General features: G+C 37.0%; 1 protein-coding gene and 1 long non-coding RNA gene across 2 annotated transcripts in view; both read right to left on the reverse strand.

The window, feature by feature from the left end:
• Positions 1–9,378, reverse strand: part of LOC140157195 (uncharacterized) — a 30,668-nt gene extending 21,290 nt beyond the window's left edge. The window contains exons 1-4 of the mRNA XM_072180310.1: positions 9,316–9,378; positions 7,462–7,533; positions 6,013–6,084; positions 1,637–1,711 (exon numbers count right to left, since the gene is read on the reverse strand). Of these exons, the coding sequence (XP_072036411.1) occupies positions 1,637–1,711; positions 6,013–6,084; positions 7,462–7,533; positions 9,316–9,347 (251 nt within the window). The 5' untranslated portion in view covers positions 9,348–9,378. The remainder of the gene's footprint in view (positions 1–1,636; positions 1,712–6,012; positions 6,085–7,461; positions 7,534–9,315) is intronic.
• A 212-nt stretch (positions 9,379–9,590) lies between these two features.
• LOC140156377 (uncharacterized) lies at positions 9,591–12,454 on the reverse strand. Its single transcript, XR_011859542.1, has 3 exons — positions 12,226–12,454; positions 10,994–11,062; positions 9,591–9,655 (listed from the first exon to the last, which is right to left on the reverse strand). It is a non-coding gene; the product is annotated as an uncharacterized lncRNA (long non-coding RNA).
• Between the last annotated feature and the right edge of the window lie 489 nt (positions 12,455–12,943).

Below are 12,943 nucleotides of genomic sequence, written 5' to 3' on the forward strand. Positions count from 1 at the left end.
TATAAGCGGGGTGCAATAGCACTCTAGGCCAGTTCGCCAGGTCGGCCGGGCCAGTGCGCCCAGGGCCGGGCCGTCTGTTCAACAAGTGTCAGACCAAGTGTGGCCAGTCTGCCTGTAACCGTGAGTGTGGTTGGTCGATGACTGGTCAGTTAGCTCTCCCTCTCTTCTAAGCATCCAAACCGCCGCTCTCCGCTCCTGATTCCACTCCGATCTTGTATCAGCCCGAAGCCCAATTGTTCTCATATCTGTTGTGTGTCTGAGAGTATTTCATTTGCCAGTGTCAGGTACGATATGGTTCGTACACCCACAACACCGTAGGCCTTACTTCGCTACCATATATACCGAAGGCCGGTTCCGCTACAGTATATATGAAGAGCTTTGTTGCAAAACCCCTTACATCCACTTTTGACTTTTTGAGAAAAACAGCTTTTTTTAATTGTGCAAGTATTACTTGTTCGATTTGATTCAATTTGGGATTGGATAAAGTGTTGATGAATAGAAACTAAAAGAATAGGTTTGGGACAATTTTCAAGGCTTCCTATTTATTTTATTATTTCTTTTATATCGCACCTTTTGTGGATGTAAGGGGTTTTGCAACAAAATAAATTTACCCCTTTTCTAGAAACCACCTTTGTAATCAAATTTGAGCCCATTTGTTTGCACTACATTATGTAACTTGACTAATGCTTTGAAAATCAAAAAGAAAAATTGAAATATCTCATTTATTTTTTTAATTATGAATTTTTAATTAAATTCGGGAAAATGGCATTTTGGGGGTATTTCCGAAGCTACACCTTTTGTTAATTAAAATGATTTTTTCAAACATAGTGACCCAAAAACAGTTCCTTTTGGTTTTAATAGGTAAAGAACATTCCAGGCTACCATTATACATCAAAAAATTTAAAACAAAACAATTCTATATTCATTTTAAGTTTAGATTTCCGGAAATTCCCTAAGATTTCCCAAACGGGAAATATGCGATAACTCCGGAAGGGAAGGTAGTATGAAGGTCAAACAACCACCAAAATGTGTATTTTTACCCACACTATAATATTATGCCAATAACTCAATTTGGCCAAAAGTGGATGTAAGGGGTTTTGAAACAAAGCTCTTCAATTATGTTGATGACACTGCTTTGTATGCAACTAGTAGAAATGTTAATAACCTGGTCGATTATGTAAATGAGGATTTGGTCAACAACAAATGGATTGCTCGTAACTAATTTAGTTTAAATGTGGCCAAATCTGAGTTCATGCTTATTGGTTCAAGAAAACGTTTGGCAAGTATTACGGATCGTAGAGAAAGAAAGAAAGAAAGAAAGAAAGAAAGAAAGAAAGAAAGAAAGAAAGAAAGAAAGAAAGAAAGAAAGAAAGAAAGAAAGAAAGAAAGAAGAAGAAAAAAAAAAAGAAAGAAAGAAAGAAAGAAAGAAAGAAAGAAAGAAAGAAAGAAAGAAAGAAAGAAAGAAAGAAAGAAAGAAAGAAAGAAAGAAAGAACATGTTTATAAACTCTGGACAACTTATATGCTATTAAATCACATGGCAATTGTCTGCAGGTTATCTTTAATTTTGAAGCATTTTTACTTTATTTTATTATTTGTTTACTCAGGCATGCAAATTTGAAATAATGGCACACTTACACCTGATATAACACTCTTTGTAGGCCCTGCAGAGACTCCTTATGAAGGGACTTCAGATGAACACCACGTAGATACCTGCCAAAAAATCCACATAATTCACACATAATATCAACACAATAATCATGGATATTAATTTCTTGAGGAATGATTTGCCATTACGTTTTTGTTCACTATTTCTTAACTCAGTCGCTAGGTATATATTATTTGTACGATTGTCCCAACCTTAGAGCATTTTGGGTAGAAGGTCATGGAACTTAATACACAGGGTCGAATTCAAACGTGCTCAAATTGTAAAAGCATACCATACCATCTAGGATGTACCGTTCTGGAGTTATTTCAAAAGGTCAAAGGTAACCATTTTAGCTCTATGGGGGGTCAACAATATAAAAATATTCCGCTTATTACAACAGAGGTGTGAAAGGTTTTTCTTGATGTAACATTTGGAATAAAGATGGGGTTACGTCATATGCTTCCGATTCTTTCACTCAGACCGCTAGTCACTCGCTGGCTATTGTTATACAAGGCTTAATTAGTCATTTAATCAGGCACTGCGCCAATCGGATACGAGTGTGAGCTACACCTTTTTTACTTTAACCCTATAATGAATGCCACCCCTAAGATTTGTTATCCGTCATAAAAAACGAACCTGTTTACGCCCAAACCAGTTAGGACGCGGGACTACCAATTCTTTAGAAATGCATAGTCGCGCTAAAAGTCGATCGATACATGTTAAAATCAGCACAATTCAGAGATACACCTTTTTGCTATGAAATTTATTTTCTCGGTCAAATATAAAGCAATATTTTTTTTCTTCAGTAATGTCAGTTAAAGACATACTGCTTGGATATACATTTTTTTTTTTTTCCTGGTGTTAAAATTCAAGCATCATATTTTGTCTTTTAGTGTGATATTTTTGATTTTTATAGGCCTTTAGTTCGCCCGTGAGCTTTTTACGGAATTCATTTTTTAGCGTCTCAAACTAATATAGTTTGCTAAAGAAAGATATTTCCCACTTCTGTAAAGCACATCGTTAGGGTCTATATATTATAGTTTTGTCAGAATTTCCGTTTTTATTTTACCCTTTTTCCCTTCATGCTCCGAAAATGTCAAACTCAGTACTTTATCTCCAGAACAACCAGCAGAAATAATCGATATTTCAATTGTTGTCAACCAGGTCCCTTTTCCGTTGAAAACCAGGATTGCCTGACCAGCGATTTGGTAGCCCAAATCCCCAATTCTGGTAAATGAGGTGAATTTTGAAACTTTGCTCCCGTGATAGCCTGCAATTTCAATTTATAGGGGCTATGGATTCCATGATTATGAAAACCATTTTATCTGTTTGTTTGTTTGTTTATTTACCTAGGATGAGGTCCTTGGGAAAATCCACTGTCCAAACCTAGAAAAGTTCGCGTGTTATTAGAGGGGATTTTAATTTTCTGTTCCTCCTATCTCCAGGTGAATTTTGAATGACCCCCCATCGCGGGTTGGCATTTTCATTACACCCTTCAGACTTGCGTTCGGGTTTGTGTAGGCCTATTTGTCATAATTTAGCGCTATAGGACCTACTTTCTAAATGTAGGCTATAGCTATAGCCGTGCTATATAAATATTATAAGGTACCGGTATGTAATATTATGTAGGCCTATAGGGGTGGGGTGGGTACTCAACACATTTTAACCATGACTTACAATGCAAGGCTCATTGTTACCATAAATGATTTTTCCTTTAGGTCATTATAATAGGTTGTTATAAACTTCCATGTTTAACCTTGTATTGTTTTGGCTGCTTCATTATGACTTTCGGTGGGTTTAAGCAATTTCAAACAAACACAAACAAAAGGCACTATACCCAGTCACCTTCATGACAATTGAAACACTAGGTAATTTCTTTGCTATATTGAAGTTCTGGCAACACTGTATCCAGGCCGGGCACCCAGAGATATCGATCCACAATGCTAGTATTAGCCTAAGATTTCACGCGTGGATTTGAAAATTTTTCAGCTGGTAGTCAAAAATTATGGAATCAAAACGGAAATTCTGACAAAACTATGATATATCGCTCACGGTGATGTGCGTTAGAAAGTTGGGAAAAATCCTTCTTTAGCGAACTATATTACTTTGAAAAGCTAAAAGATTGATCCAAAAAAAGGCTCGCGGGCAGAGTTGAAGCCTATCAAAATCGAAAATCTTACACTAAATGACTGAATTTCACGACTAAGTTTAACACTAAGATTTGAAAAAAAATACAGTATCAAGCATTACAGTTTTTCCTGACATTTACTGAAAAAATGAAAATTATTGCTTTTCATTTGGCCGAGAAAAAATGTTTACACTGAAAAGGTGTAACTCAAAATTTTGTTCATTTGAATACCAAATTCGATCGTTTGTATTGCCTTATTAAATGACTGAGTGAGCCTTGCAGAACAATAACAATCGGTAGTCCCGCGTCCTAACTGAAACACCCTAGTAAGCTAATCGTAGATCCATCATTTGCGCTCATTTAAGTAATACAATTTTTACCCCAGCACCCTACCCGGGGTAGGACCGAACAGAGGAGGAGGTGTGGTGAGGCACACCATTGGTTTCTACAGTCAAATCCATGATTTTCATTTCGCTCTTGTAAAATTATTCCAAGAGCTACTGACTGTTTACTTGTTACTTGGCTGAAATAGTTATTTTCTTTTATATTTATGAGAAAAATTGGTGTAAATCGAATGTGCCTAAATTTTTGCCTAAAATTAAGTTTGCCTATACTTTTGTACATAGCCAAAATTTCCCAAATTTATGTTTGTAATTATTCTAGTATCACTGGATTAAGGGGACCCATAGCTATACATTTGGAACCAAATATGACGTTTATAAATTAGGGGGAGGGGTGCAGCAACCCACATTCATATTCCATGTAACAAAGTTTGGCTTAGTAGTTCTGGGGTTAAAATATATGTTCTCGGCCAAATAAAAAGGAATTATTTTCTTTCTTTCAGTAAATATTATAAGAAAACCGCAATGCTTAATACCATTTTTTAAATCGTCTAGTTTTTCGATTTTGACAAGCCTGAACTTCGCCAGTGTTTGTTTGTTTGTTTGGGTTTTTGGTCAACTTTGGGTCGAATATTTCGCTACTGAAAGACATTTCCCAACTTTCTATAGCACCTCTTACGGGCTATATCATAGTTTTGTCAGAAATTCGGGTTTGATTGCACCATTTCTCACTTCCGGCTACCATTGTTTTCAAAATCAACGCCTGAATATACCCATGGATGGATGATTTTGCATGCCACAATATCGATCGCAAGTGAAAATGGTGAAATCAAAACTGAAATTCTGATAAAACTATATTATATAGACCCACGCAGTTTGCCTTATAGAGTTGGGAACAAATTATTTAGCGAGCTGTATTAGATTGAAACGCTAAAAAGTTAACATAAAAAAAACTCAGGGGCGAAGTTCAGGTCTGTAAAAATCAAAAATCTTTTTAACACCAGGATCTTTTTTAAAAGTATATCCAATCACTATGGTTTTATATGACATTACTGAAAAAAAACCACCACTATTATTGTTGTTATTTGACCGAGAAAATAATTTTAAAGCAAAAAGGCGTATCTCATAATTGTGTTGATTTCAACATTTATTGATCGACTCCCGACACAACTATGCATAACAACAGAGGCTGATCAGTAGCGTTCTGAGCGTTTTTTTTTCGGTTTGAATTCATTCCTCCCCATTCCTGAAAAATACAGAACTAATTTTTTGAATTAAAAAATTATTATCCTGTTTTGCCAAATGAAACATAGCTAAATCCTATTTTTTTAAACTATTTACTTAGTCCTAACTGGCAATGAAAGTAAAAATTTAATATTTGGTCAATATTTGGAAATAAAGCATGACCTTTTTCGTATTCTGTGACAATCAAGTCCAAAGACTTGACCAAAGGTTAATATTAAGTTAGGCATTCTAATTTTTGGAAAACACATTTGCCAATCGTTTTCATAACCAATTAGCAAAAATAACATATAATATTAAAATTATGAGTTAACTCTTACCGTATACTCAAGATTTTAATGTGACTACAATTAGGAAAATATGCAAAGTTGCATGTTTTTGGACCATTTTCCCTCAAATTGCAAAAATATTAAAATTTGACTTTTATTGCTAGTTAGGACAAACTAAAGGATTAGGATTTAGCTATATTTCAATTGGCAAAACAGGATAATATTTTTTTAATCCAAAAATATTAGTTCTGTATTTTTCATGAATGGGGTGTAGGGCATGTGGACTACGAAGAAGTCTACATGGTATAAGGAGGTAATTACTTTATTGAAGTGTTTATTTTAATTTGCTACTTGACTTGGGATAAGAATCCAGTAATGATACTTACAAGTTTCGCAGATGAGAGAGTCCTGTAAAAGCTCCATATTGAAGTCTAACTATCGGATTATGAGAAAGAACCCTGTGAATAAAAAATGATTGAATGAATGTTCCTTATTAGGAAATATAGCCTTTTATCAGCATAGTAATTCCAAATCTTCTTCTTCTTTTGTGTGTATAACATACGCCAAACTACATTTTGTAATGGGTTTCAGAATCGGATCACTACAAGGACGCTTCTGCAATGATCATGGCGGGGTGACCAGCACGTAATTGGTGTCCCCATCATATTACATGTATGCTTTTCTCTCGAGTATATCGATAGAGCAGTTCCTTACCTTGCTTTAATCTCATTATAAACACAAGACAAACAGAAAGTCCTCACTTATGTCCTCACTTATACAGACCTAAATCTAAACCTGCGTGTGTTTCGACGATTTGATTGATACGGTCGTGTGCAGACTCTTGTTAGCCCCAATTTGACAATTTGAATAAATGGGGTCAAAAAGTAAAACCTGCGAAAATGTTTACTTATACCAGACCTAGGGTCGTCCCCGTGGCATGCAGTTGCTACAGACCCCGGTATTTCCCCGGGTAATTCCTTAAAAAAAAGAGAGCGAAAGAGAGGGGGAGGCAGAGAGAGAGAGAAAGAAAGGGGGATAAGGCGGAGGGAGAGAGGCCGACCGGGGCAGCAGGGAGGGGTGGAATACAAGTTTGCTCTCTTGGCACAATAATTGACCAAAAGTTGTAATGTGCATCTTCCTTTCTTAAGACGTCCGGGTCTTAATTTAGGAAAAATACTTTTCCTCAATCTGGCACATTTTAGCATGAAAAACCTTTCCGTGCATTTGAGCCGGTAAAGTTATTTACAGTGGGACAATTCCCGGCTTATCCCCTCCCGGCTTGGTGAATTGGATACGTCCTTCGACCCAACGGCGAGCCCCCCTTCGACCCAACGGAGAAAAGCACATAATACGGGGCTATATCATAGTTTTGTCAGAAATGCGGTTTTGATTGCACTATTTCTCACTTCAGAATGCTATTTTTTCACAATCAACGCGTGAATATACCCATGGATGGATAATTTTGCATGCCACAATATCGATTATTTCTGCTGGTTGTATTCGAAATAAAGTACCGAGTTGGACATTTTGGCAGCTGTAAGTGAAAATGGACAATTCTGGCACATTTTAGCATGAAAAACTTTTCCGTGCATTTGAGCCGGTAAAGTTATTTACAGTGGGACAATTCGGAAATGTTGCCTCATCCCTGGGACAAAGGCGGTCCCTGGACCTTTCACTGGACACGTGAAAATCATTTCTCCCCCCCGAGATAATGGTCAAACGAAATGCTCACCTCTCTAAGCACATTTTCCACTGTTTGATGAATATGGATATAATATTTTATATATCTAATATATATGTTTTGAAAATCGTCAGAAACATAAACTTTAACATACAATTTAACAAGACTCCCACAGTTGGAGAAAGTTCCATTTTCTATCGAAGATATGTTGTTAGCCGACAGGTCCCTGTTGTAAGAATAAGAGTATTATAGAATATAAGTGTATTATCAAAATAGAATATCGTCTTACATTTTCTATTTAACCAAGGCAAAAATTTTAAGTCCCCCCATGCCAGGAGATTAATGGAAAACATACTGAAACAAACATACTGTGCAGAAATCTTTGAGAATATAGGCCTTGAACAATCAACACAATGTAGTGTAATACGAGTATTTCCTTATTCCTCAAAAATATTAATTAATCCATTGGTCAATTGCGGCAGTATATGGGTGCAGTATTTCGAAATACCCTTCAGTTTCCCAGGTAATCACGCAAACGCTGTGTAGTATTATACAAATCATAATACTAATCATAGAGAGTTTGTCCGTCTGTCCGTGTGCTATCTCGTGCGCGCGGAGCTATCGCGTGCTCGCAGAGCGATATCGCGGAGTATCAACGGGCGTGTTCGCGGAGTACCGACGGGCGCAGTGCGGGCATCGGAAAACATTACAGAGTGCATGTGACTAACAGGTGCACAGTTTAATAAATAAAAACAGGTGCATCTCATCGGACCAATAGGCTTATTTTCAACACATATTTCAATACGGAACGCGTGTATACGCCAACATCCAGATACCGGGGGCATTTTTGGGTCCTCCAATGTTGTAGCAGGACACTCAGGGATTGGAAGAGGCGGTAATGGATGCCGAAGTAAGCGTCACAGCTACAAAACAGAGTTGTGTCAAGTTGGGACTTGATCATTGAGTGAAGTAGGCCTATATCATAGTAGTTTAAAAGGTCAGGGCAGGTATGGGTATGAGATAGGCCTATTATGAGAACCACGCAACCCGAGAACCGCGAAATCTAGTGCTATATAGTTAGAGAGGATATAGGGCAAACTAGTTCCCATATTTTCCCGATATAAACCATGTACAGTTTGATCAGCTCTTGATCGGCGGGCCTTATGCCATCGCGGATTAATATCAATATATTGTATCACAAAGTGTTAATTAAAGTCCTATACTTTGCCTATTTTTCAAACACACAATATAGAATAGACAGGCCAACTATATCACTCTTAATGTGGATCTATTTTTCGGCGTAGTGGTAAAAGCCTAACATTTCCCGCCGATTACGAGCTGATCAAAGTATAATAGCATCTGTTTTATTACACCGAACTTTGGCTATGGGCATGGGGTTAAGATAGCGAAAACGTAGATCGTGTTGTTTGCGATTGACCAATAAAGTGGCGGTTTTGCTGCAGGGTGTGTTCCTATCGGTTCGTTTACAGCCAGTACAAAATTAAATCTTTACCTGGTGTGGACGATGTGTAGGGTCTGAATGGGTTTCAAGATTTACACAAATTGTGGACACTAGAAATTAGAGGGACAGAATGGAAATCGAAACCCGGATAGCAACCAGCTAAGTTCTCCCGGAAAAGTAAGACCTGAACCATGAATAATGGACCGGCAAAATCGACAGCCCTAAAGTTAAGAAGCCTTGAGCAGATCAAAAGGTGTCGTGGAAATACTTCTTAGTCCTTCCAGATGGCCATACCATTAAAGGAGGTCACATACCATCTATATCTGTGGTAGAGCACTTGGGCTGATGGTTGGGATGATGGAGGGCATAACCGGGGGATGCAGTGCTCAAGACGTTTACAATAGATGGCTTGAAGACAAATGGGTCTCTAATTGTCGGCAGCGTGAGGGTCGCTGGAGACATGTACAACGTTTATGTCCCTGAGTGTGTTTCTTTCAAAATTTGTGATGAAAACTTGGTAAAAATTTTGATAACAACTACACTTACACTATTTCCACATTTCTCGTATTATTGAACATGCCAAATATATCTATCAGTTGATTGTTTTGACCATACCTGAAAAAATTAATAATAATAATAATAATAATAATAATAATAATAATAATAATAATAATAATAATAATAATAATAATAATAATAATAATAATAATAATAATAATTGCGTATTTTAATATTTTATGTGGAAAAAATTATTAAAAAAAAGGACCTGACTTTAGAGGTTTAAGGGCAATAAAACTTTTAAATTAGCATAATACGCTATACATACAATGTGGTAAGTGAAGATGGCAGCCCGTACTGTGTAGCTATGGTGTTATTCGTAATGATCCTAATAACAAACAATAAAACATTACTCGTTTTAGATCATTGTCCTGTACGTCAGGGGCCGGTAATTGATGATGTCACCAGGGGATGGCAAACTTATTTGAGCAGTGGTGTAGCCGGGGGAGCCGGTGGCAACACATTTTTCTGGGATGAAATTGGGAGAGCAAAGAGTAAAGTGTTATTAAAATGACTGAAAATGGGACAAAAAATTGACAAATGGGGACGAAATCTTACTTTGCCCCCACCACAGTAAAACGCTGGCTACGCCCCTGCATTTGAGGCAAGCAATTTCTTCAGTCAACCACTGGAGTAGCCATAAAGGGGATCCAAGCAATTCTTGGGACACAAATTAACAGGCCGCAAATAGTAACAGGATTTTCACACAGGGCATTTTGGATTTTCCGAAAGAAAAATGTCCATGGAAGAAGCTTCATAACGGGGAAATAAACCACAGGAAATAAACACATGAGTTGTTGTTCTCAATGCCATTGCTTAAAATGTATTAGAGGCCCTCGTCACATATAACTGTACGTCATGCTCATAAAGCATGAACATATCCTGGTTACATATTAGTGTCCCAAATGGCCTCCAATTCAGGATACGAAACAAAATATTTAAGTTTATATTGGTACTCGCGTTTAGTCGTTCGCGTTTTTCGAAATGCCTTTGTCGTGTTAACATTTGCATATTAAAAGGATCTCATTTTCAGAGGCAAGGTTCATTATTGATCGCAGATTATAAACACCTATTCAGTAGGTACTGTGTATCATGTGCATGCGCTTTATTTATCCACGGCCCCAAGGAAGAACAACCTAGGGTTGAAGTGGGCCCACCGTGGCTAAATAAAGTTGAATCTGCATCGTCAATAAGTTGAGTTCCGGTAAACAAACATCTATCTGGTACCAGGCCTATTTAGCATGGTGATATAGACTATGTGCTGTATGTTCTGTGTTCGAAATTTGGAGCGATTACCAAACAGGGTTTAATGTCGGGTAATCAATATAAAAAATCAGAGTTCTGAACATAGTACAGAACATAGCGTCTAACATCATGCACTTCCTCTTAATACGCTCCAATCGCAAGAGCCTCAGCGTTTAACCCTATGTACAGTACACCATGTATACAGTGTAATCCTACATAGTGCGGCGAATGTTCATCACATTTGATTACGTGGTGCGATTAATGAATAGGATGCAACTCTACTAGTCTTATTACAAAAATGCCCTACCCCAACCATAAAACCACAACCCTAAACTCCGTAATCGAGGACTGGACTCAAGTCTAGCAAGTTACACCCTATATCTTAATTAGTTTATAGCAATCTAGTTAAAATATATCTTACAATTTCCGTAGTACAGGTAAATGATGCAAAACGTTGCCAACATACTCAATCTGGTTGAACGAAACATCCCTGCATAAATGATAATAATTCAATCATCTTGATATAGATGGATACATTGTTGTTCATCATCATTATCATCATCACCACCATTGACTATCATCATTATCATCATCATTTTTGTTTTCATCGTCGTTAATATATGAATATATGAATACAAAAGCCACCTAAGTCCATACTTTGGCCAAATTGAGTTAAGCATGGGAAATTGTTGCTATACATAGGCCTGTCATATGCATGAAAGAACAACTCAAATTCATTCTCTGTGTCTATTGGGCATGTGAAAAATAGCATGTATGAAAGAATCACCCAATTCCATGATTTGAGTCTTGTAACACATTGATTGAAATCCAGTATGTATAAAAGTCCACTTGTAACACATTCATTGCTAGAGAATGACTTTTGAACAAAAAATGGGTTTAATAAAGGAAAGTGTGTTGTTTATATTACATGGCAGAATGCTTATCAACATTATACATACCTGTGTGCTTTATTTTGTATTATCAACTAGTGGTAATCTCATTCTAACATTGTTGTCTTTGTATATGATTCAAAAAACCAAAAAAGTCCAAAATTTAAAATGAACCCCACGAAGTCCCTGAAATGCTAATCGTCATACCTAATACAGGTTAATCCACTCATTTGCACGTAAAACTTACCATATCGACCAGGTAAATCTAACTGAAGGAATTAAAATGGGTTTTTCTCTCAACACGGGTTTTTCTCTCAAAATAACTTCGCATGGACTTAGGTGGCTTTTGTATTCATATATTCATATATTCATATATTCCCATCCCTTCCCTTGTCCTCATCCTCGTCTTCATCGACATTAGGGTGCATCGCTAAATCACCCCATGATTTATGTACCAGCAACGTCCATACCTTATTTGATCTACTACCGTGTTCATTGTTCAGAATTCGCACATTTTCAGCTCATTTGGTTCCAACAAATTCTAAATTTATTTGTGCGCGAATGTAACAACATTTTGGCACATTTAAGCACCAATATTGCAACTGTTTGGACGTTCCGTATGTCAAGTCATTCTCAATTTTTGGCTGGTACATGACGTACAAATGACGTGACGTACCAGTTCTTTCCCTCCTTCCCGAAAACCTCATGCCATCAACATAATCGATGGTGTTATGTACATTTAAGCAACCTAGCTTACACTTACAATGTATCAGTATCATTCGGGATGTTCTTAGGCAATTCATGAAGGCCATGCAGTTGAGCTGAGCAATCAACAACGTTATTGCGGCAAAGGCAAAGATATCTCTCGCATATCGTCTCATTCAATGCAACAACTTGACAACACATCAGCATTAACACCAAACACTGCAATATCGGCATCCTCTTCACTGGAGACATGTTGTCATCAAGTTGGAATGAAATTAAGATGTTCCTGACTTGCTTAATTTGATGTTAAATACAAGAGAGAAAAAGGAAAATCGCCAATCAATTGCCTATTCTTCTTGAAACATCCGTGCAGTGAGATTAAAAATACGAGAAGTTTAAGCACATGCTTAAATATATTTCTAAGTCATAAAATGTTTTTAATAATTTTGCTATTCTTTGCCAAAATTATAATTCTTTTTCGTCTGTATTTATCAGTTTTTAAAGTAGCCTAAATAAATATAATGAATTCAAAAATGACAACTAACCTTTAAAACAGGTTCCTCATGCACATCCTCTAAGTAACTAACACTACTACGACGTGACACAACTCGCATTGGTTGTGTCATGGCACTCCCGAAAGATAGCATGGATAATTACGGTTCGGGATAAATTAACGGGAATCCCAAGTCAGCTAAATAAGGTAACATGCGAATTGGGAAATCCCACGCTATTGCTATTTATGTGTCACCTGTACATAAGGACACAGACAGTGTGTC

This window comes from Amphiura filiformis, chromosome 7 (assembly GCF_039555335.1).
Source record: "Amphiura filiformis chromosome 7, Afil_fr2py, whole genome shotgun sequence".
In the NCBI taxonomy this organism is placed as follows: Eukaryota; Metazoa; Echinodermata; class Ophiuroidea; order Amphilepidida; family Amphiuridae; genus Amphiura; species Amphiura filiformis.